Here is a 24,962-nt window from a genome sequence, read left to right on the forward strand (position 1 = left end):
ATAATACATCGCAGTCATGTTGTCTGTGCGAATGAGGACTGCTTTGCCTGAAATCTGCTTTTGGAAAGATTTTAGGGCTAGAAAGATCGCCAAAAGCTCCAGATGGTTGATGTGGAGCGTTTTTTGCTGTGGCGTCCATAGACCTTGCATTGTGAGGTGTAAGAGGTGCGCTCCCCAGCCGGAGAGCGATGCGTCCGCTGTTAGAGTCACTTGGGGAACCGGGTCCAGGAACGGCCGTCCCTTGGAAAGGTTTGTGGTGTTCCACCACTGCAGAGAGTGATGTGTGCGGCCGTCCACCAACACCAGATCCGTCAGCTGACCCTGGGCCTGGTTCCACTGTTGTGCTAGGCACTCCTGAAGTGGACGCATGTGGAGTCTTGCATGGGGCACTATGAAGATGCAAGACGCCATCATCCCTATGAGCTTCATAAACACTCTTGCTGGTAGAGAGTGTTGAGGAAGGAATATTTTGCGTAAGGCTAGAATGCTTGTGATTCTGGCTGAGTTTGGATAGGCAATACCCTTTGAGGTGTCTATGGTGGCCCCGAGATATTGCTTTGTGTGAGATGGTATGAGGTGGGACTTTTGGTAGTTCACCGTGAAGCCTAGCTGATGAAGCAGTTGGATGGTGCTGTTTGTATGTTGCACGCATTGGTGGTAGGACGCGGCTTTTATGAGCCAGTCGTCTAAGTAAGGGAAGACGTGAACATGTTGACGTCTGAGGTGTGCTGCTACTACTGCTAGGCATTTGGTAAACACCCGTGGTGCAGTGGTGACCCCGAAGGGGAGAACCTTGAATTGGTAATGTTGCCCGTCCACCACGAACCTGAGGTATTTTCTGTGAGAGGGGTGTATTGGAATGTGAAAGTACGCGTCTTTCAGATCCAGTGTTGTGAGAAAGTCTCCCTGGCAGAGGAGTGGGAGGACTTGTTGTAAGGTGACCATGTGAAAGTGGTCTGAATGTATGTAGGCATTTAGAGGCCGGAGATCCAGAATGGGTCTGAGGGTCTCGTCTTTCTTTGGGATTAAGAAATATAGGGAGTAGACCCCTAGATTTCGTTGATTGTCGGGTACATGCTCTATGGCGTGTTTCTGGAGGAGCGAGAGTACCTCTTGTTTGAGCAGTGTGGAATGCTCTTGGGACATTGGACGGTGCCTTGGTGGGATATTGGGTGGGGTAGATGTTAGCTCGAGGCAGTACCCTGACCGAATGATTTGGGTCACCCATTTGTCCGATGTTATGGACTCCCATACGTGGATAAAATCTTGTAGTCTGCCCCCGACCGGAGTGGAATGGTCTGGGGGGAGCGAAGGGGAGTCATTGTGCGGGTGGGGTGGCAGAACGGGTATTGTTGGTTTTGCCCCTGCCCTTATTGTTGTTGCCTCTGTAGCCACCTCTTTGGTTGCCCTTTGAAAAGGTATTTTGAGGAGGGGATTTGTAGGAGGTAGAGGCATTATCGGTGGAGGAGCCTCTACCTGTGGCACGAAAGGACGAGCGTCGAAAGGAACGCTTAGAGGCTTGGGTCTGGAGCGCTCCCATAGACTTCGCTGTGTCTGTATCTTTCTTCATTTTTTCGAGCGCTTCGTCTACCTTTGGGCCAAAGAGTGTTTGCTGGTCAAAGGTGTGATTAAGTATTGATGTCTGGACCTCAGGCTTGAACCCTGATATCCTGAGCCAGGCATGGCGGCGAAGCAGGACACTGGTGTTTATGGCTCTAGAAGCAGTGTCTGCTGCATCGAGGGCACACTTAATGGAGGTGTTTGTGATTAGTTTGCCCTCCTGTATCAGGTCATGAGCTTGGCGTTTGTATTTCTCTGGAAGGTGCTGCATAAGAGCCTCTAATTCATCATAGTGTGCTCTATCATATCGCGCAAGCAGTGCTTGTGTATTTGCAATGCGCCACATGTTTGCAGCCTGGTAGGCGGTGCGTTTACCAGACGCGTCCAGAAGTTTAGATTCCTTGTCTGGTGGTGGGGCATCTCCTGAGGATTGGGAGTTAGCCCGCTTTCTAGCTGTGGAGACAACTAGGGAATCTAGAGGAGCAGGGCCCTTGATGTATGCAGGGTCTGTGGGTGCCGCCTTGTACTTCTTCTCTATTCTAGGGTTTAGTACTCTGGCTCTGACAGGGTCTTTGAATACCTCTGTAGCGTGCTTGGTGACACCCTTAAGCATGGGTAAAATAGCAGTGAAGCGATCTTGTAAATCAAATGTATCCAGTAGGAAGTCTTCTTCCACTGGTTCCGTGTGCATGTCCACCCCATGGTAGTGTGCTGCTCTCTGCACTAAATGGTGAAACCCTAAAGAGTCCTCTGGAGGAGACGGCCTTGATGGGTATAGGTCGTCTTGAGGTACATTGGGTACGTCAGGGTTATTATAATCCTCCCATGGATCTGGGGTCCCTGGTGGAGTGGGATCCATTGGGGCGTCCCCTGGGTCATTGTCCGGGTCCCCGTCATCCGGATCTGGGGATGGGGCCGGATCGTAGTGAGGTAAAGGTGGAGGGGGTGGTGGTGGGAGGGGGGGTGGCAGTGGGGAGGGTACTCTAAGGGGAGAAGTAGCTGAGTCCCTCTTTTTGGGTGGAGGAGGAGGAGCCGGAGCCTCAAGGCGACGCTTCTTAGTAATCACAGTCAAAAGGCCAGTCTTTGGATCTCTGGACAAAGTCTTTTGTAAAGGGTCTGGTGTAAACAGAGCCAATGGCGCCGAGTCGTCTGTCGGCACCGGCGATTTCGGAACCGGAGGTTTCGATGTTCTGTGTACGCCTTGCTTTTTGGAGGTCTCCGTGTGTTTTGGCGTCGAATGCTGTTTCGGCGCCGGAGCGTCGGTGCCGACCGATTTCTGTTTGTGTTTGGTCGGCGCCGAGTGTCCAGGCTTCGGCACCGGTGGTTTCGGAGTCGAGCTGGATTTTGCAGGCTTCGGTGCAGAGTGGTGTTTATCGGCACCGGGCGTCGGCTGGCTCGATCCCGAGCTGCCGTGAGACTTTGAGTGCTTCGACACCGGGCCCGAAGGTGGGGTGATCGAGGCTTTGGTTTTGGTTTTGCCCAGGCCGGCAGGCGAGGGAGTAACCGGAGTCTCTTTGGTTTTTGGTGCGGGGCTGGGAGGGGGCATTGTACTCACGGCCCGCTGTCCTGGTGTTACGTCCTCCAGGTCGGAGTCGTCGGCCTCGGAAGCGCTGACGATGTCTTCTCCCAGTTCGGTGTGTGTCTGCCCCGAAGCTTCGGCGTCGTCTCCGAAGATGTCCGGTGGAACTGTCGAGGATGAGTGCGCCATGGTGCGTCGAGCCCTTCGATCTCGGATCGTTTTCTTCGATCGAAAAGACTTGCAGGCGGGGCAGTCTCGAGCCTCGTGTTCCGGAGAGAGGCAAAGGTTACACACCTGATGGAGGTCGGTGTGGGGAAATTTAGACCCACATTCTGGGCACTTTTTAAACGGAGTCCTTTCCATCGGCCGGGACCGGAGTCGCGGAGGGCCCGAAGGCCGGTGTCGATGTACGGGATGGAAAAAGTGCCGCTTCGAGAGATGAAGATGATGAAGGAACTCGAAGAATCGAGGATTTTCCGTCGAGGCTGGAACCGTAGAAGTTCGAAGCCGGAGCACGAAGTATCACATCCGAGCCCGATGGCGGAAAAAAACAATCTGAGGATGGAGCCGAAGCCCATGCGCAGTACGGACCGAAGGAGGAGTCACCAAACTCGTGACTTCCAAGCACGGTCCAAGAAGAAAAACAAACTGCAAACATCCGGGCCCAACACCAGATGGCGACCTATGCTAAGTGTACAATCTGCAGCTCATATGCCTCGAACATACAATTCTGTCCACACATACCAGAACAACGACTTGGATAGCCGCTGCCGCATTACACCGCATGAGTTGTAAAAGAGCATGAGATGTAATGGTATGCGTGGTTTTACCACATGTTGTAACATCGCATGCGATGTAATAGCAAGGCATGGTAAAGCCCACGTTGTAATGGCTGTTCCCCCTCCCAACCTCTCCTCGCCCTAAGCGCTTTCACATGCAGTACAGCTCCCCTTGGTGTACAGGAAGTGGCGAAGATCAAGAAAGCTATAAGTGTACCACTTCCAGAAAACTCTGAGCTAGTTAAAACCTGTGATTCTATTATTCTTTTGGTTGAGTATGCATCTTGAGGGGAGTTTCATTGCCATGTACCGTATGTTAACATACAGGCACACTCATGCATGCAGTCATATATTCAAGGCAGGAATAGGACAGAATTTACAAAGATACCGCTATGTCTTAATCTTATAGTATTTCAGGCTTACTCCAGAATTTCAAAAGTCAGTACTTAGCGGGTGATAGCTAAACACTTATAAGGTCCCAAAGGCGAGACCTATTGGCTATGTCAATGCTTGTTTTTATTCATGAGGATAGTTGTTGGGGGGGGGGGGGGGGGTTAGGAGGCTGGGGTATGGTGTACTTCCAACTTGAATGAAACTGCAAAGAAGCATTTGTTGAGAACCATTTGTGGTTTGAAATCATGGAATTTGGTGAACAGTGCAAGAGTGGTTTAGTTTTTAAATACTCAAAGTTCAATACTGCATACTTCACCATCGTACATGCATTATTCCTATATTCATTTTATTCCAAAAACGTCCCCTTGACACTCAGAGCACTCGCTCAGTCAAGCTCTCATAATAGTCCTAGACCCTGTAATTTCACATGTCCATATATACAGCCAGACACTCAGTTAAGTGAAGCAAAGTGTTTGTCTGCTTTGCAGCTCTCCTTTAGCGGAGCAACTAGTGCGCTTCGAGGAGGCTGCACATAGCACTCTCTTATACCAACATCAAACCAGCAGACTTGGCTTGACTGCCATATTGTTACTCTCCAAGGTCTCCCTCAAGTGACACAAGGCATTTACCTACTGTTGAAGAAAACCATTCATTCCCTCTACCCCAGATGTATCAGGTCCTGCATCTCAAGCACAATTTAAAAAGCCCAGTAACATTAAAACAATCACAGCCTGCTATTCCAAGAAATCCTAGAATTACGTTAACAGCAATTTTGAGCACTGCATCCTACACAAGTCTCAAACAGTAGCTCACCTGTGCAGTCACTCGTGCACACTAGTCTGAGGTCTTGAGCACTGAAAGCCTTGTCCGAGGCACATCAGGAAAACTATCAGTATCCTTGAGTGCACTTCAGCGAACCCAGATATTGCGGTCATTCCAGAAGTTATGGCACCTAGTGAATTGAGTACATCTCTCGTCAACTGTTGACATTTTGGTGAAGAACACTCCATTCACAACACCGGTTTCTTATTCTCCCCACACTTCTACCCTTTTCTGTCCCTTTTTGTCCACTCCTTTTTCATCACTTGCCCCATCCATTTCTATCTCTTGTCACCTAAATGCTTCGAGGCTACGTTTGAGCAGCAAAAAGTATTATTCAGGCAGTCAATGTAATATTTAAGTCATACATATATATTGCCAGCTGTTAACATACAAAATTATTTTGGTGTCCAAGAAAAACAAAAAAATCCACCAGTTCTGATAAATGGGCCACTGTGCACCTTAACCAACCTTTAAATAAAGTAAAAATTTTATTTATATATATATATATATATATATATGCTGTGCTGCCTGCTGCATGTATCAGTGCAGTGACGGGGCTGGCCAGAGCAGGGAGAGGAGTAGTTTACACTCCTTACGTGCGCATGACTGCTTGGCCGGTCCTCTTGGGCCGGCCAAACAGTCCTGCACATTTTGCATTTTCCTCACCAGCCTGCATTACAAAGCCTGGTGAGGTACATGCAAAGCCTCCCCGGTGCTTAGACCAATCAGAATGCCGCATTGCAGTGTTGATTGGCTATGGGGACTCTGGGAGCTTCCTGCAGCCGGTGAAGATAGGAAGAAGAGGCAGCGGCCGGCTGGCACAGGTATGTGTATTTTCTTTTTCTCGTTCTGTCCTGCGACCCCCCAACCACTCGCGATCAGTAGCTGCCGCTACTGTATTCGTGTTGAAACAGAGACGGAAACACTTTTCAATAAAAATGACAACTTACGTTTCTGTGCACCATTGAAGAGGGCTCTGTCTTTTGGAGTGTCTCCAACTTCAATAATTTTGGCACCAGCCAGAAGCTGCATGATGAGACCAGATGTGACAATTGGAGAAATGCCCAACTCCATTAAGGTACCTGATCAGAATGAAGTAAAGAAGGAAGAGAACATATACTCAATTATTCACCCCAAAATGACATGAATAAAAAACAAAAGTGACGTGTGGTAGGTATCAATGCTACATAAGTCTTCTAACCGACATCCAAAAGCCCAACATTTGCGATAATCGCGCATTTGCGGAGTAGGAACCCATGGTGTCGTACGGCTTTGGTGCTCCATATTCTATCATACGGAGTCACAGCCCAGAATTGCAGAAAGCCGAGTAGAATGTGCAAATAGAATGGACATTTGTAAGTTACTGAAGACTACTACACTTTAGATGTCTCAAATATCCCAGTTGAACTATCCTAAAATCCAAAATAAAGCCACACAATCCTCATATCACGGTTTGATAAAAGTAGGACACATTTGAATTTCAAGGTCAAGGTTTAATTGGCGATTCATCTTTCTACCAACTTCAAGCTGTATTCAGTCCAATACCACCAATACAGGCCTACCAACTCACATGGTGCCACCATGTGTCACTCAATATTGGCTCTCTTCACCTAATTTTCCTGCTCGTTTTTGGAGGCTCTGGGCAGTCTATAGCCATTAAAGGGGTGTGAAAAAGAACAGGGGGTGGGGTGTTAAGAGCACATAAAAAAAAAGAAAAATTGGGAGGGGGTTGGTGGGGTGGGGAAATTCAGAGTGCCCCTTAAGTGGCGCTTGGCATGAGGCCCCTTCCCGCACGTAAAAATATTTTTGTGCGTTGGCTGGTCAGGCAATAATGCATTCATCAATGCCTCCTGACGCAAAAAATGTATGAGGCATAGGTTACTGGTTGCCCTTTAAGTGGCAGATCACCGCACTTTCAGCCAAGAAGAATTATACTAAAGAAGGAATCACTTTGGAATTGTAGTTTGGTAGTTGCGATAAGTGGATAAAGAGCCTGGTCAGAATTTCAAGCAGTGACAATGCACACTATAGCTAAATACGAATACATGTTAGAATGAACACAAATGACACTAGGATGTATACCCCAGACACTGTGACAAACGCACAGAATGAACTTACCTCTGTTTGAGGCAAGAATGACTCTCATCCAGTAAAAAGGATCTGCAGAGTCTGAGGACATGATCCCGAACAGGGGAATCTGGAACATCAAGATTCAAAAACATTATATAAAGTCCTATAATTACATCAGCGCTTAGCTAAAAAATATTTTTAATACATTCCTGTTTAATTTGGGCAGCTGGGGTCCCGTCTGCTTGTGTGCGAACCCCTGCAACTCACCCCACCCCCCCGAGAACTTAATCATAGTTAACTTAAATGTTTACCAAGTCTACCTAAACCTCTTTTTTATCACAGAAATCCGTTTTTCAAAACATAAATACATGGAAGACTTTTTGTACCCATTGTCTGATATTTGGACATGGGGAATCCTTTCTGTGTCGACCTAGTTGTAGGCAAGCACTTAGAGTGATGTCAAAGACAAAAATCAGATTTAACTCTAGATGTTATTCCAATCATAACTGGGTTATACATGCTACTGGATCATCATCTGCTGCCAGTATCTTTTCCAAAAGCCAGGTTCCAATAGGATCACGCCTCAGGACAGCTGGCAAACATGTGTACAAGGTCCACAGAGTAAGTATGACATCTGGGACATGAAGTTGATAAATCTGGCCTCCCCTCCACTGAGGTAATCTAGAAGTCACACAAATTACGACGTTGTAATTTACATTTGACAATTCATGTAGTTTACTATAACCGCAATAGAAACTGATCAAAGACAGGCGTGACCCAGAACCTGATTCGCTGCTAGAGATCAGCTAAACGTTAATGAATTCTGCTAATGTTAGAATAAACTGTTTTCATCACGCATGCACAGATGCAGTGAGTGATCCGCAGCTACATATAAAAAATGCACGCTTACCTGGCAGCACACTAAAAAGATAAAGAGCGTGATTGCAGTCCATAATACTTTCTCTTTAAATTGAATCTGCAAGAAATGTGAAGAAAAAAAGTTAAATCCACAATTGTTCACTGCAAATCTTGTATTCATCTACAGTGTCAGTACTGCAGGATTCCCTGCAACATTTTTTATAAAGTGTTTATACATTTTCTCTGAGGTTCCAGGGGGCACCCACACCTCCTTGTGCCTCCCAAGAGGTTCACAACAAATTGAAGAAAATATAACAAAAGCAAAACATTTTACTGCTTTATAACATAGCAAATGGCTCCCAATTACCACACCAACCGTGTATGAACCAGTCCACAGGTGGATTCTTAACAGCTACCCTCCTTGAAGCAGAACAACAGATCCAAGCCTGTGTATCAACACCTTTAACGAAGAGTTCAAAATATAGAATGGTTTGAAATTGTGTGGGTTTGGCTAAATGTGTAACTGTAACACAGTGGCATTTCGAGGTACTTGCACTAAAAATCTGGTACATTTTCAGATAAGTGTACCGAAGAATCTTCAATCAATGCAGAATTTTGCAGGTAGCTGGTAGTCCACTCAACAAGTATATATGCTACGAATCCAATATATTGTGGATTAAACAGTAACAAAAAAAATATGTGTCAAGTCTGTGACGGGCTACACTGGAATTGGGTGACAAAATGCAAATTAAGCAAGTTCCTTTCAGCAGATGGCAAACTAGTCATTGGATTCCTTTCAGGAGCCGAATAGTGGTTACAATCGTGTGGGGTGTTGCTCGCATTTGGGGTACTCAACTTGAGTAAACAGAGGAGCAAGCTGCATGGGTCAAGTCTGGTTCCCTATCAGGGGGCCGCTGGCAGTTAAGATTTATTACAATTTCAGTCAGGGACTATATTTGCCTTGAGGCATACACTGTTTCTTGAGGGAATGTCTCCAGAAGCATTTTCTTTTTTCTTGATAAACAATTATTGATTTAAAGGACAAACAAATTAACAGCATATGAAATTTTCCAATGATACAATTCGTTACCGCAGAACAGAATATGGAATACAGACAGATTATTGGTCGAGCGAGCCACCGTGACATAAAAACATTACATCTGTGTACAGAAGTGCGTTTTGGTACATTTAGTCCAATTGATTTAGTCATTTGCCCCTGACCCTGTTGTATTTGGTTGGGCATCCATGAGCCTCAAATAAGGGTTCTTCTTGAGCGGCACACCAATCCACCCCTCGAGTCTTTTTGCTATTCCAGAAGCCTTTTCTAACCGATGCCAACACTATGCTTAGTTTATAGTGACAATGGTATGATTGAAAGCTTTGGTCAACTCGTGGAGGCATTTACATTCTCCAATCCTCCAGGCTTCATGAATAAACAAGCATTTGCAATGCAATAGGTTTCGTATTCACACGATTTTGAGCTATTGGCATTGTAAATGACAATGCCTTCCATTTAGGTTTTGGGTTTTAAAACATAAATATAAGGCATTGTTATTTCCAATACTAGTAGCTTATAATCGTGTGAATGCGAGACCTATTGCATTGCAAATGCTTGACAATATGCTGAGGGATTTGACAAGTAAAGAGTGTGCTTCGAGTCAACCCAGTCCATCGAAGGATATCGCAGAGAGAAAGGAAGTGTGTGTTCAAGTGGGCAGTTCGCAGGGACCCTGGCGCACAGCAGCAAAAATATATGTATATAGCCACCAATGTGAGTGTGAATGGCCCCATTTAGATTAACCTTGGTAAGCGCGAGATATGGGTTTATGGCACCATCAGGTAAACAACTAATTACCGATAGCGTGTGAGGCACAGCAGCTCTGACACCCTGGAAGAAGCTGAGAAATGATTACTGATATTGTCATGTCACTGATTACTCATTGTGAGCCGAGCAGCATCTCAGTGTGGGGTCCTGCCCAATGCATTCTTGCCCAGCGCCAGGATGACCCAGTATTGGGGGCAGGTAGGAGATAACTGATGCCTCGTGGCGGCGGAATGTAGGAGGATGTGATCCGCACGGGGAGAGATATGCAAATTATAGTGACCCCCGTGGAGAGATCTACAAGTATTCCTCATACTGACCTACACAAGGAGAGAAATACCACACTGCATACGCTGCAGCAGTGCGAATTCAGGTACAGCAGTATCACACACAGACCCGTCAGTAACTTATAAAACCCTTAAGCACACCCACTCTTTCTAACCCTTAACCCAGCCGCATCCCCTGCCCCCGCAGAGACGCAGGGGAGAGGAAGCCCCCATGCAGAAAGATCTCCAGCCCAGATGGGCTTACAGACGAGTAATGCATGCATCACAGGGGAGGGCCGGAATTACAGCTTAGATTCCCCCTCCCCAAACATCTGGCCTAGAATTAATATGCTACAGCACACCTGGCTCTGCAATCACCACATGCTCTGTCCGTGCAAGGCCCGAATTAGCCTGCACCGCGGCTCTGGGCGAAGTCGGATGAAGCACAAAGGGAGGGATTCACCAAAAACAGACAATACAAACTAAATAATAAAATAAAGACGCAAGCTCCCTGGCACCAGCCACAAACGCGGGGCGATGGGCAGACGGAGATTAGAGTGGGAATTCTGTCATGCCGCCCCCCTCGCTTCTTTCTGTACCATGTATAATTCAAAATGGAAGAAGTGCCTACGAGGCTCCTGGCAGACCGAAGCCTGGCTCCTGCGCCAGAGATCTACCCTCCCTCGGGTGCAGATCGCACAGTGCCTCTGCACGGATACAGACCTCTAACAGTCCGGGCCCAGAGTGTGCTGCAGTTTCCTGTAATCTCCCTACACGTTATTCTCCACCCCCTTCGGGCCCCTCTGCACCCTTAAGCACAACAGCAGATCACACTTGAAGGGTTTTTTGTGTTCATTTTTTAGAGCTTGCATCTAGTTTTCATTTTGCATGAATCGCGCAGCAAAGCTGCGAAGGAAGCCCCATCTGGCCTTGGCCGTTCTCTCGTAGCTCCATCCTGCACCAGCGCCCAAGGGATCCCCAAAGCCGGCGGCCGGATAGTTTAGATCCATTAATTTGCTCGTTCAATGGTGGTTGCTGGTCTCTCCTCCGCCCTGCGCTTTGCTGCTCTCGATAATGGTCTTTCTTTTCTCCTCTCCCAGAGAGTGGCGGCTGGGGCACTCTGGGGGCCCCGGGAAAGCGGATGGTGCACCCGATGCTCTCCTGATCCGCCCGACCAAGGGACGCTCTTATTCTTCAGGATTGCACTTGTATTTTTTTTCATGGTGCAGCCATATTTGCAGCCTCCCGTTTGCATCTATTTCAGCTTCCAGAATATATTTCAGTGAACTGGGGGGAGGGGAGCCTCAGCCAGCCAGGGAGGGCGGGTTTGGGAGGAGAGCCAGCCAGGGAGAGACACAGTCAGGGGAGGAGATATGCTGGGGGAACAGAGGGGGTTAGGGTGGGCAGAGCCAGAGAGGCAGACAGGCAGAAGGGCAAGCAGAGGGAGACACGCTGAACCAGAGAGAGACAACTAAGAGGAGAAAGCTTGGGGAAGACAGCGTGGATGCGGACAAGCGGAGCTAGTAAAACACAGACATAATCAGGGGGAAATAAGGAGAGCTAGGGGGCGGGGGAAGAATACAGAGGCAGGGAGAGACACAGTTAAAGGAAGAAACAAGCGCTGCCATTGCGGGAAGGCAGCCGCTTGTTTATACTTGCATTGCGCTTTCACTTTAAGTGAAAGCGCAATGCAAAAATAAACACGCAGCTGAGTGAAACAGATGTGTACAAGCCCCCTTGAGATAAGAAATTGCTTCACGACAGCCGTGAGCCAGACGACCCAGTCCAGATGGGCCGGATGAAAAGGAGAAAGGGCGGTAACCAAGTAGCCTCCTTTTCAATGGGAAGCCAGCGTTTACCATAAACGCTGACGCGACCCAATGAAAATAAGGGGCGGGCTTCAAGTCTCTTTGTAAAATCTCCTCTACCCAAATTTGTCTCGCAGAACGAGCAGCGCATGCGCCCTGCAACACAAGGCGATACCTAAAAATTGGTGATTTGTGCAATTGCTGAAGAGCTAAACCCAGGAATGCCCAACCTATTTGCTAACCAGATAAACATGCCATGGTGAGGAGTATGACTTTATCTCAAGACCAATCAGAGGGGTAACCTTTACTTGTAGGTCTTATAATCCAACAACAATCCCGCTCATTTCCTTTATAACCAATCGAATTTGCTTTTGTTTCACTGCTAATGGGCATTACCAAACATGCCTTTTCAGACATTGGCTAATACTAAGACAACTTAGCGCTTCATCATTGATTAAGACCAGTACCCCCATGGTTTCCTTTTTTCATTCACCTTTATAGCTCTGAGGCTGGATGGCAGCAGCCCCAAGAGGGCATGGACTCTACATGCAAGTACCTGTGCAAATACTGGATGTGTTCCTCGAGGCACTACTTAAAGTATCCATGAATACATGAGTGCACTTAATGACTTCCTTTAGTGAGGCAAATGCGGCTCATTTCAAAAGCGGAGGCAGGAGCACTAGGGTTCCTCCAAAATGAGGCTGAGAGTTTTATACAGAGTCAAATGGTCCACGTCCCCAATTGTAACTACGAGACAATCTATAATACAAACAAATTCAACTTCACGACAAGGCTTATAAAACTTGTGAACCACCAACTGAAACAAGACAAAGCCTCACTGGCTGCCTTAGAGGTCACAATTCATTTAGCCCAGGTGTCCATGCTAAAGAATTGTGGCGGTTTCAATACAGAATTGGTTTTATCACGTTTGGTTACAGGCCATGACTTCGGTTTAGCAGTTTACAAGTAATAAACTTCATTCTAGGAAATGCACAGCACTACACTCTCCTTATCTGGAACAACAGGCCAGAGAAGGTTAAGGAGTCCCATCACACAATCTCTCAAAGAACCAGTAGATCTCTTCACCCTCATCTTTATATACCCATTTCCATAGCAGTCAACTTTAAGTTGACTGAGAAGAATGATGGGACTTTCCGATAACCATAGACAATAGATCATGACTCCACATATCATTCGCCAAACTCACAAAAACACTAACTTAGTGAGTCGCCATTCCTTCTAATCTGTCCAGTATCCCATTGTCAGATCTCAGCCCTCTCACTGCTGTTCTATAATACTGCAGCTTATTCATGCCAAGCGACTTGACTACCATTCACCTAAGACAAATATCATACATAACTCTTTGCCCTCTGCACCAATTAAGTAAAATCAATAAACTGGGATTTACACACATCAGCACCTGTAAAGCATCTCACCAATGACAGGGGGAGTGGTCAGTCTTTCGGTAGATACTAACAATTTGCAACTCTTCTCGGATTGCTCTAACTGCCACTGATGCTCAAGTATCCACACACTTCAGACATTAAACCATAGGACTGGTCTCTGGATGATAAAACTTTGTTTTATAGTCATCCCCCTTCGACTCTTACATGCCAGCCTTACTCCAGAGGTTAACAAAACGAGTATCAACTACTGACATGGACAGGAAGCATTCTCTCTCAAAACCCCCTTCCACAATCTTTTACTTTTTCTGTAGACACACTCTCTATAATGCATGGCTTCGACTTCAAGAGATTTTGCATCATCAAAACCATATACTTGGAACAGTCACACTGTTGGGTCCTAAAATTTCAGCCTGTTCTTCCATGTACGTTCTAGAAGTTTCAAAAATCAAAATGCATTGCGACACTTCTTAACACCGTCTCACTCACAAGAAGCACACGCCATATCACAGGTGTTTATTCAAATATCACATTTAAGTAATTCCTAAATAATCTTCATGCAGCTCCAGCAATTAACAACGTATCCTACTATCTCCATCTTTTCTCCTCACACTCCTCTTGATCCCCCAGCAACCTTAAACAAACTTCTGTGAGATTTGTGCTCCTGCAAACACACCATCCCAAACTCATGAACCTGAATCTTTAGGGGTCTACCCGCAAAGCTACCCGATACTTGGTTTAGACACTAGGACATTTAGAATATAAATTATTGGCATGATACGGGGTTCATATCTTGAACTATTCCCAGGCCCTCATTTTCAACATGCAAGTAAGGTATCCACCAGACATATGCACTCTGACTTACTGCCGCTTGGGCTGTGCTGGCGAGTGTTGGAAAACTGATGTGATTTCCTGCCATATCACAGTTAATATTAGGGGTGAGTGGAATCTATTATTCGATTGATGGTATTAGCAGAATTTAGCAATTCCGCGTTCCTCTTATAACATGGAATTACTAATAAATTCTGCTGCTCCGCCAGCGGAATTAATCCAGATTCAGTTATACTTGGCACTAAGAGTGGGATCCAGCACCATTTAAACATGGTCGGCCTCATATTGAAACAGGGCTTGTTTTTATATGCCCGAGTTAAGCATAGTGGTAGGCCTCTCGGCGGTCTTGCGATGCTGAGGGCGGTGACGCAGGACTGTGCGCTGCAGCGTGTGGGATCTGTTGAATTGGTCATGCCAGGCGGTGTACGCTGCATGTAGGAGAGACGACAGGGGACTGATGGACACACACTGAGTGTGCGGCGGGCAGGAGGGAGAGGAAAATGTAGTATAGGTAGCCCGTGGACACAGTCATCCTGCGGAATACCTTATTTGGCATGTGTGTGTCGAGCAACTGTGCAATTATTCACACAAGTTCACTATCAGGCTGATCATGACTTACACTGCATATAGTAGGACAGCGCTCTGCTGATCGGGCACTCACATGGCACTACGAAATCACAGAATAATCATGCCATGTTATTAGAAGCAGACTGCAGAAAATGTGCGGCTCGTCGCGTTTCCTTCTGCTCATTCTCTATGCATTTAGAGTGTTGTGTGATTTCATAATGCCCTCAAAGTTAAGACTTCAAATCCCGGAATTCTATTAAAATTTTTTTTTTAAAACCACAGGGAAAAAAAAAAAAAAAAAAAGAGAAAAAAAACCCCCAGAAATAGCCAACTAATCACGCACAGGTCAGCTATGTGTCAAGAGGCTAAAAGTGTAACTATCCCCTCTACTTCCCCTCACAAGCTGCTGAAGTGTTCATCTTCAGGGAACAACAGAAAAGAAAACGTTGTAAGCTAGCGCATAGTTCTGTGGTCTCCCGTACAACATTTAGGCAGGGTGGTATTTATTAATGCCTTACTGGGCTTGTCTGTTATTTTGATATTGTTCGCTTCATAATGCACGAGGCAGGATTTTTAAGCCCCACTAATTCTTTTCACAGCGGCATGTGCAGCCCTGTTCTTTGCCTATTCTTCTATCACTGAAATTTAGTTACATATGTGTTGTCGATTGGGAATGGACTAGCCAAAGGAGGGTCTTCAAAAACGCAGCACGGAGCAGATCAGTTGATATGAGGAGGTGTTGTCCATAGCGATTTAGTAGGGGGAAGATTCCCTCTATCAAATATGGATTTTGCCAGTTTGGGGTGTTTAAAAATTCTATCACCAGTCGTATCTCTAAGCAAACATCTGCTTGCGCTAAACTGCTTATATCACTTCCTGTCATGAGCTCACTTAGCCTAGTGGATTTTCAAATGTAATCGCTCGACACCTTTGTTTAAACATGATTTTTTAATACAGGGATCTCCACAATCACTAGTTTTTCAGTTTTTCCACGTTATATGTTATTCCTCTTGGTGTGGGGTACGAATGTATAAAGTTCCGTCGTAGATCTCATTTTTCAAGAGCAGTGTCCTGGTCGACAGGAAGAAATGTAACATTACACGCGCTGCTTTTCGCTTTGTTAGTTCATTTTAATTAAAATTAGGTGGGACTCCGTGGAATCTCACAGAGTTTTTATGTAACTTCACGGAGTACAACTCCACGAGTTATACCCATCACTGGCTAAGATGGAGGCGTTCGTGGACATTTGCCCCATGTCAAAGATGTTGGCTAGGGAAAGTAAGGATAGCACTCCTGTTTTTTCCAGGCTAAAAGAGGTCATCTTTGAAAAATGGACACATGGAACTGTTCTACATACGTTACCTGCATACATTAGGGTGAAAGTATCATTTTAATCTTGTCAGGCAGTTTACAGTTAAGGCAGAGACCGTACTTGCCTGTGAAAAGCACATCAAACCAACAGTATGTGACTCAAGCACAGTGATCTTGGATAGGGCATTGGGTTCAAAAATTGACAAAAGGCTACGAACACCCCCCCCCCCCCCCAACAAAAAAAAAAATCAACAGCCACAGTAAAGTGCCTCTTTACGGACAAATTATTTTAATCATTGTATTTTGTTAAGTAGCAAGTGGAAAGTGAGCACCTGACCATAAACCTCCTTTGCATCAGCACAGTCATTTATGAAAGACTGTAGATTTTAATGTTACTGGGTAAAAAAAGTTCTCACAAAGAAACTTAAGGTAGAATTTTAAAGCAAAATAGGTAAATTATCAGTCAATTAATAGCCAAGTAAGGGATCATAAATTGAGCCGCTGCCAGATATATTGAAACCAAACACTTAACTAATCAACAGCAACTAAGATTTGTCTTATGAGAAGACCTGCAAGAATGACATGTGCATACATGGTGTCTTGGCCATCACATACTTACAATATTACCATTTAATAACACAGAAACAAAGTATGTGTGATATCAAGAAAACTAACCAACATACCTTCCTTTCAGGTTTTTGGATCTCTGGCAATATAGCACAGAAAGGCTTGATGACTTCCAGAAATTTAACTGTGGAACAAAAAAAAAGTGTTTCATTAAACTAATAGTCACTTAATAAAACCATGCAGTCTAGTAACTTACAAGGCCGGTTATGAAATTTAATTAAAGGGTGGATTCCACCCACTGACAGTTCTCGTTTGAGAAGACGAAAGCAGATTTTTACCATTACTTTTAAGAGGATGCCGGCCCTTAAGTCACATAACCACGATAAGGATAAACATGTTTATTCTAAAGGTATTGTGGTTTGAAACCAGTAAAACCTAGAACTGCTGGGTACACAAATCAGTCATATTGGGACTTAACATGTGATACAGAAATACATTTTAAAACAAGACTGAGAGGTGTTGAGCAAGAGGCAGCCTTAATACTGCCAGGGTATCATTGCTGCAGGCTGATCTAATAGATTGTGGTACCTTAGTCATATTACAACCAATCAAGAGAGGTCCTACTATTGAACAATGCAAAAGGAAGGAACGAAAACAACGGTCCATTATTATTAATATTGGTGTGATAAAGTAGGATATGGATCATCGGGCTAAGTGACCTCCCCACATACCCTTCTTAGCTTTTCAAAATTAAAGAAATTAGACATCTGCACTACCAAACAGTAAGAATTATTGTTGAGCTGCGTTCGCGTTTGTAATTTCTAGACCTTTGTTGAAAAGCATAAGCACTTTAGCAAACAGTAACAGGTTATCCACGGGAGCTGTCCCTTGCACACATTACTAGACACTCACATTGGGAACGGCGGTGTCACTTACTCTTACTCCTTTACACAAACAGAAACGTGATTCAGTCTTAACGCGACTGATAGACATAAAACAATAAAATTGTGCAGATACCAAAAAAATAGTGTGACAATTTATAAAATTGCTTGTTAAACCTAATAAATTATGTATACCATTGTATATGCACAGCATCCTGAACAAAACTCCTACACCCAAATAATATTTATGACTACTAAGAATGCACAAAGAGAAACTAGTCTAAATATAAATGTCCTCGCGTTGGAAAGGGAATTGGTTTTTCTGGCATATTTGAAAATGAGCACAACACAGTGAAGCAAGATTCATGTCCTGGGTTGTTTTACCTTTCTGGCACTCTTATGATCTGGGCGTGGTTAGTGGGAAATGAGGACACCTCAGCACTAAAATCTTGGAAAACCAGGATTGCAGGAGAGGGCTCAACCCGAACTGAGTAACTTTGATATGGCGTAACATGATTATTCAGGCAACGCACAATGGGAACAAGGAAGTGGAATAAAGATGTTGCAATGTAGTATTGTCTTGTGCAGGTGTTGTTTCGATTTTGCTAAACTGCAGAAACTACACATCAGATCCTGACAAAGAAGTGTATGCCTTTTAAAGTTAGGGAATACAGACAACTCTGCATTATTTTACATCAAACTAAAAACATGCCAGCATTACAGATGAGCGCCAAGCCATGGAGATGAGTTTCACAACTTGTGTGTAAAGACAACAGTGAAGTCACTGGACCTTTTGCTAATTTATGATATTATGTTGCAGATATATAATCACCGAGCAAAAACATACGATTAGAACGTACATGTAGAGATCATGAGGCCAGAGGGCTATAAAAATGCAATTCTAATACATGGATTTCAGAATAATTAACCCGATCCATGAATGAGGGTCACTTTTATTACGACTGAGACAAATTGTAAAACAGCCCGCACCCAAACATAATACAACATGTGCATTTACAAGGTACACACAGTTAAACGGATGAATAAACACGAGTAAACACACAGATACGTGTGTAAACAGAGACGCACAGACCCACATGCAACTAAACTGGACGAGATATCTCAACTTTTATGTCCCTGGACTACACCAGTCCATCAGTTTCAGGTTGTGCCATTTGAAAAGTGCATGAGAATAGCTATATGCAAACTGGTGTCGCCATAACTAAAGTCGCAGGGTAAAGTACACTTCTAGGCCACGTACTCTCTTAAGTGGATATGCAAACAACCTCAAATCTTAATGCCTGGGGGTGGAGGGAGGGTTTAGGGGGCTGGAAAAGAAATAAACAAGGAGCAGCTGGAGCCTCTATTGGCAGAGAACAAGTGATTCATATCTGAATTCCCTCACGGCGAGACGCAGTAGTATAAAATTCTAGCAAACAGCAGATCGAAGACTACTAGCACACGTCAATCAACACAAAACATTAAAACCCAGCCATAAAATCCTTTGGTAAATCTTTCCTGCATTACACCTATCAAGAGGGAGTAGTGAAGGGGCACGATGTTTTCTTCTGTGCACTACTTCTACATCCGACAGATCAAAGCTACTTGAAACGCTGCTCAGCCCTTGCTCTAATACACGAGCTCTACTGACACTCCTGTGACCAGTCTCTTCAAGTAGCATTCGCTATCCTCTGCAATATCTTATTAGTTGGTTCACATCAACAGCAAGTACCCAGCCCTGCTCAAGATGCATTGCTAATGCATACAAACATATAGTTCTCTGGTATGCAAACTGAAAGAGGACTTTCTAAACTTTCTTCCTTACATCAACTAAGTGTAACAGACAGTACGGGTGAAGGTGTTTGGATATTTAGGACATCGAAGTATACTGCGCTTTTCCACAATGCGGTCTCATAGCACACCGCACAAAACAGGCGTAAGGGGAATCCAAATTTAATGATACCCAATAAATGACTACAAAAGGAAGAAAGGCTAAGTCAAAACTTCCGACATTGGAACTTATGGACTGCAGGTCATGATACTTTAAGGAGATAGATATCAACTCGCCGAGCGATATTTTGGAGATAGTTCAGCAGTTATGGCAAAGGGACATTACACAAGATGTAGTTTAAGCGAAATCAGGTGCAACTACTGTAGACACCCTACTTGAGAAAAAATACAAAATAGACGGGAGGGCTCCATAAATCCACGGAACCCTTTATGCATAATCATATACAGTTCTTCGTTTTCAAATTCAAATCCAGTCTGGTACATCGTTGCTTCGGGGATCACTGTAAGAACTTCCTGCCACAATCCTGGCACTTCGATTGTATCAAGAGAGGATAGGAACTAAACACTAAAAATATTTTAACACTAGGCTATTGTGGCTAGACGTTCTTGTAGTGATCCATGAACCAACGATGTTTCAGACTGGATTTGAATTTAAAAAAGAAAGAACTGTACTGGATTACGTATAAATGATTCAGTGGATTTATAGAGTGCTTCCGTGTTAGGTAATTTTTATTTACTGAGCCATCTATCTCACCAGCTTCAAAATGTCCCTGGGGTACAAAAAGTGATCCTTTGGTATAATAAGTAGCTCATAAAAGACTCATATCTACAGTCTGGACATTTACGTTTAATACATTGACTAATGGGGGGGGAGGCTTCAATTAGCTGGTCTGGGGGGGGGGGGGGGATGTGTGGCAACAGAAAAGGAAGAGACGTTATCTCATTGATGACACTTGTGTCACTACCGCTGAGCTGTAGGGTAGGGTCGTTCTTTCACAACAAACGGACATCCTGTATGAAAACCAAGGTAGGTGACATGTAAGGCAGTGAGGGGGAAGTCCTTAGGTCGAAGGAACCATGGGCTGCTTCTTCCAACATCCCTATTACCGGACGCCCTCCAATCATAGTATTAAAATGGCGGATTTTGGCGTTATTTATTTGAATTATAGGGCTGGTTGCGTCCCCGGCTCGGCTGTGTGCTCTCCCTCCAGTGGGCTGCGGATACTCACTCCCCATGATGTCTGCCTGGCTCCCCGCTCCTCTGTTGCCCGTTCAGCCGCTGTCCCGGCACACACTGCCCGCCTGGCTCCTCGGGCGGCCGCTGCTAAAAGAACCCGAGCAGGAGAGACACGTCACCTTCCCAGGGAGGCAGCGCAGGCACACGTCAGTGCTCCTCGGAAGCAGCTGCCAAGCGCCTGACGTCAGCACGCCGCCGACACCGAAGACAGACTGTACACGTCAGAGCCCCTCGGAAGCAGCTGCCTGGCGGCAGACGCAAACGCGCCGGCGACACCAAAGAAAGACTGCACACGTCGGTGCTCCTCGGAAGCGGCTGCCTGGCGCCTGACCTCAGGGACCCTGAAGAAAGACGGCACACGTCAGTGCTCAGAAGAGAGCCAGGAACCCGAAGCGTAGAAACAAAATAAACAATACAGAAGGTGTCTCTGACATACGAGTTTAAGCCAACTGTGTTAATAGTTGATTTTTAGCAGCTGACTGGCCCAATGTTGCTCAACATTTGCTTTCAGCTGTGAGCGTCAGCGTAGCCGCCCTCGTTTTATTTATTTAGTGCATTTTTATAAAGCGCGGACATTACCCGAAGGTGTCAGAGCGCTGTACAATAGAACCAGTTACGTTACAAGAAAAAAGTGTTACACAATAGAACATTACAAAGATAAATAGGAGACTTAAAAGGGAGGGTACACAAACACAAAATCCAACACAGCACGCAAGAGTGAGGAATATACAAGAACAAATACAAGTTTACAATGATGAGCTAACTCCCTAGAGGGGCCTGAGAATGAAAGTCTGGGTGAACGGGGAACTTCGCTTTACAATATATTTATGCGTTTTTATATAGCGCAAACTTTACCCGAAGGTGTCAGAACGCTTTACAATAGAACCATTACATTACATGAGGACTTCAGAGTACATGAACTACATAAAGATACGAAACAGATAAACTCACAAAGAATGGTAGTAAGAACATATGCCTACTACAGATACTAGTGGTTCGAGTTTTTTATTTATAAAGTTTTATATAGCGCTAGCTAGACCCGTGGGTATCAGAGCGCTTTACATATAAAGAGGAAGAAAAATTGCATAACATCGTAGGACATGAGGACGCATAAAGATATAAGCAAAGACATAATACTTATGTATCCAGTGTGGGGAGAAAGATGCAGCTGGTTGAAACAGTCAGATAACCACCGTCCTTGAAGGTCAAAGTGAGTGGGGAGTCCATTAGGCTATTGATGCCTAGGTTGGTTGACTTGGTTGGTAAAGTATTGGTTGAGGAGAAGGAGTTTCAGGTCCTTTTTGAAGCAAGAGAAGGAGGGGTTGCATCTGAGGTCAATAGGGAGTGCCTTCCACATCCTGGGTATGTTACCAGAGAAGGATCGGCACTGGGTCGTTTTCCTTTTCAGTTTCGGAGGGATGAGAAGAAGTAAGTTGGTGCTTCTCAGAGTTCTGGATTTTCCTGCTTTTACTAGTTTACTGTTTAGGTAGTTGGGGGATTGGGCTTGAAGGGCCTTGTGTGTGATGCAGGCCAGTTTGTAAATACCTTCCAAGGGAAGCCAGTTGAGTGCATTGAGGGTTGGTGTGATGTGTTCAAATCTTTTTACACCAGTTAGGAGTCGAGCTGCCATGTTAAGGACTGACCTTAGTGGGGCTAGGTGAGCTTTTGGTGACCCTGTTAGGATGGCGTTCCCATAGTCAAGTTTAGAAAGGACTAGGGATTGTACTATTGTCTTGAGATCATCTTGGGGAATGAAAGGTTTAATTTTCTTGAGGTGTTTTAGAGAGTAAAGCGCACCCTTTGCAGAGTTCTTAATGTGGTCCTTCATTGACAAGTTCTTATCCAGGGTAATGCCTAGTGACTTTACCGAGTCGGATAGGATGAGGGAGCAGTTTAGAACATCAAGCTCCTTGAGGCAGTCTTGAATTGGTCGGAGGTTACTTTTTGGAAAGAACAGTATTAATTCCGTTTTGTCCGGGTTCAGTTTTAAGTGGTTTGCGTTAAACCAGGTTTGGATCTTGGTTAGCGTGACATTGAGGTGTCGGACGTCACTGGGTGATTTGATTTTGTAGTATATTTGTGTGTCATCTGCATATAGGTGGTATTGAACCCCTGCTTGTTTCAGAATAATTGCCAGGGGTTCCATGAAGAGATTAAAGAGGGATGGTGAGAGGATCGATCCTTGCGGGACCCCAAGTTTGACTCGTGTTGGTACAGAGAGGCAGGAGTTGATCTTAATCTGTTGCGAACGGTGCTGAAGGAAGGAAGTAAACCATTCTAGTACTGTGCCATTAATGCCAGAGTGCCTCTTCAGAGTCTCAAGTAACGCTAGATGGTTTATTGTGTCGAATGCCGCTGATAAGTCAATAAGGATGAGGGGACAGGCTTCACCTTCATCTAAGGCTCTGTGTATATCGTCTGTAATATTGAGCATCGCTGTTACCGTGCTACAACCTTTCCTGAAACCCGATTGAAAGGTGTCAAGGAGGTTGAAGTCATTAATATGTTTGTTGAGTTGTTGGAGAACGCACTTTTGGAGAACGCACGACTGGATGAGGAACAGTCGACTGAAGTTGAACTCGGACAAGACGGAGGTCCTCATCCTCGGATCCACCCCCTCGGCCTGGGACGACTCCTGGTGGCCGACTGCACTAGGAGCACCCCCAACACCCACCGACCACGCACGCAACCTGGGGGGTCATCCTCGACTCTACCCTCTCCATGACGAAGCAGGTTAACGTCGTCTCCTCCTCCTGCTTCAACACCCTCCGCATGCTTCGCAGGATCTTCAAGTGTGTCCCCACCAAAACAAGAAGGACGGTCACCCAGGCCCTCGTCAGCAGTAGATTGGACTACGGAAACGCACTCTACGCAGGAGCCCCAGCCAAACTCCTGAAACGGCTTCAACGCATCCAGAATGCCTCCGCACACCTGATCCTCGACATCCCTCGCCGCAGCCACATCACACCACACCTGAGAGACCTACACTGGCTCCCTGTCAAAAAGAGGATAACCTTCAAACTCCCCACCCACGCACACAAGGCACTCCACAACACCGGACCAACGTACCTCAACAGCCGACTCAGCCTCTACACCCCCACCCGCCAGCTCCGCGCCGCAGACCGCGCCCTCGCCACCGTCCCCAGCATCCGAAGAGTGACCGCCGGCGGCAGATCATTTGCCCACCTCGCCGCCAAGACATGGAACACCCTCCCCATCAGCCTGCGGCAGACCGAAGACCTTCTGACCTTCAGAAGACTTCTCAAGACCTGGCTCTTCGAACACTAGCAGCTTCCCCCCTCCCCCCTCAGCGCCATGAGACCCTCGCGGGTATATAGTGCGCTTTACAAATGCCATGATTGATTGATTGATTGACTTCTCCAATGTTTTAGATAGGAAAGGAAGGCCGAGATAGGTCTGAAGTTGTTGAGCTCGTTGGTGTAGGCCCCTGGTTTCTTGAGTATAGGTGTGATTTGTCCTAGCTGAAGGGAGTCTGGGACACAACCTGATGTGAGAGAGGAATTGATGATTTTTGTCCAGAAAAGGGCAATGATGTGGTTGAGTTTTTTTACTATTGTGGATGGGAGGGGGTCCATAGTGTGGAAAGTAGGCTTTAAGCTTGCAATTATACTGAAGACTTCGATTTCCGGCATGAGACTAAAGTTCGACTAATTAGCGTAATTTTTCAGTTGGAAGTGGGCCTGGTTGTCCATGGTATGATTTAGATCAGTTTGGTCAGGTGTGGTTAAAGGGGGGCAGGTTGCGAGGGAGGGAGGATTTGAGGTTTGGATGAAGGATTGCTCAATTTTTGTGTCTTTATCTGTGAAGAAGTTGGCGATTTCTTCGCATCGATCCTTGGTGGCTTTTATTTCTTGTGGGGGTGTGCCGTTTGTTTGACTTATAACAATGTTGAAGAGTTCTCTAGGTCTATTCTTCACCTGGTCTAGTTGGCTGCAGAAAAAGTGGCCTTTTCTCTAAAAATGTGTTTTTATATGCCAACTGGGTTGATCTAAGCTGCGCTAGGTGAAGAGCCGAAGGGTTTAGTCTCCAAGTCCTTTCCGATTGTTTGAGTTGTCGTCTTTCGTTATTAAGATCCATGTTGAACCAAGATTTAGATTTGATAGATCTCAAATGTTTGAGTTTAAGTGGTGCTACTTGATCTAACACCTCTGTCATTGTGGAATTAAAGTGGGCTGTGAGGTCATCGGCCACCATAGTGGAAGGCTGGGGTTGAAGATGGGCTTGAATCCTGGATTCCAGTTCGGTTATGAGGACTCCTTTGATGTTCCTGGTCCAGTGCTTAGGTTTGTCAGGTCACATTGGTTGGTTTCTGACATGTGAGTCAATATTAAACCGTATTTATTTATTTATTTATTTACAGAGTTTTATGTTGCGCTGGCTAGACCCGGAAGTACCAGAGCGCTTTACATGAGGATCAGCGAGTTACAGGTTACTAAAATTACATTGGTTACAATTA

At 45.4% G+C, this 24,962-nt stretch overlaps 1 protein-coding gene across 1 annotated transcript in view; it reads right to left on the minus strand.

Moving 5' to 3' along the window:
* Nucleotides 1-20,716, minus strand: part of SEC61A1 (SEC61 translocon subunit alpha 1) — a 55,469-nt gene extending 34,753 nt beyond the window's left edge. The window contains exons 1-5 of the mRNA XM_085624401.1: nt 20,478-20,716; nt 16,693-16,760; nt 8,054-8,119; nt 7,192-7,270; nt 6,024-6,155 (exon numbers count right to left, since the gene is read on the minus strand). Coding sequence (XP_085480527.1) covers nt 6,024-6,155; nt 7,192-7,270; nt 8,054-8,119; nt 16,693-16,760; nt 20,478-20,484 — 352 coding nt within the window. The 5' untranslated portion in view covers nt 20,485-20,716. The remainder of the gene's footprint in view (nt 1-6,023; nt 6,156-7,191; nt 7,271-8,053; nt 8,120-16,692; nt 16,761-20,477) is intronic.
* Nucleotides 20,717-24,962: the final 4,246 nt, after the last annotated feature.

This window comes from Triturus cristatus, chromosome 9 (genome assembly GCF_964204655.1).
Source record: "Triturus cristatus chromosome 9, aTriCri1.1, whole genome shotgun sequence".
Taxonomy (NCBI): domain Eukaryota; kingdom Metazoa; phylum Chordata; class Amphibia; order Caudata; family Salamandridae; genus Triturus; species Triturus cristatus.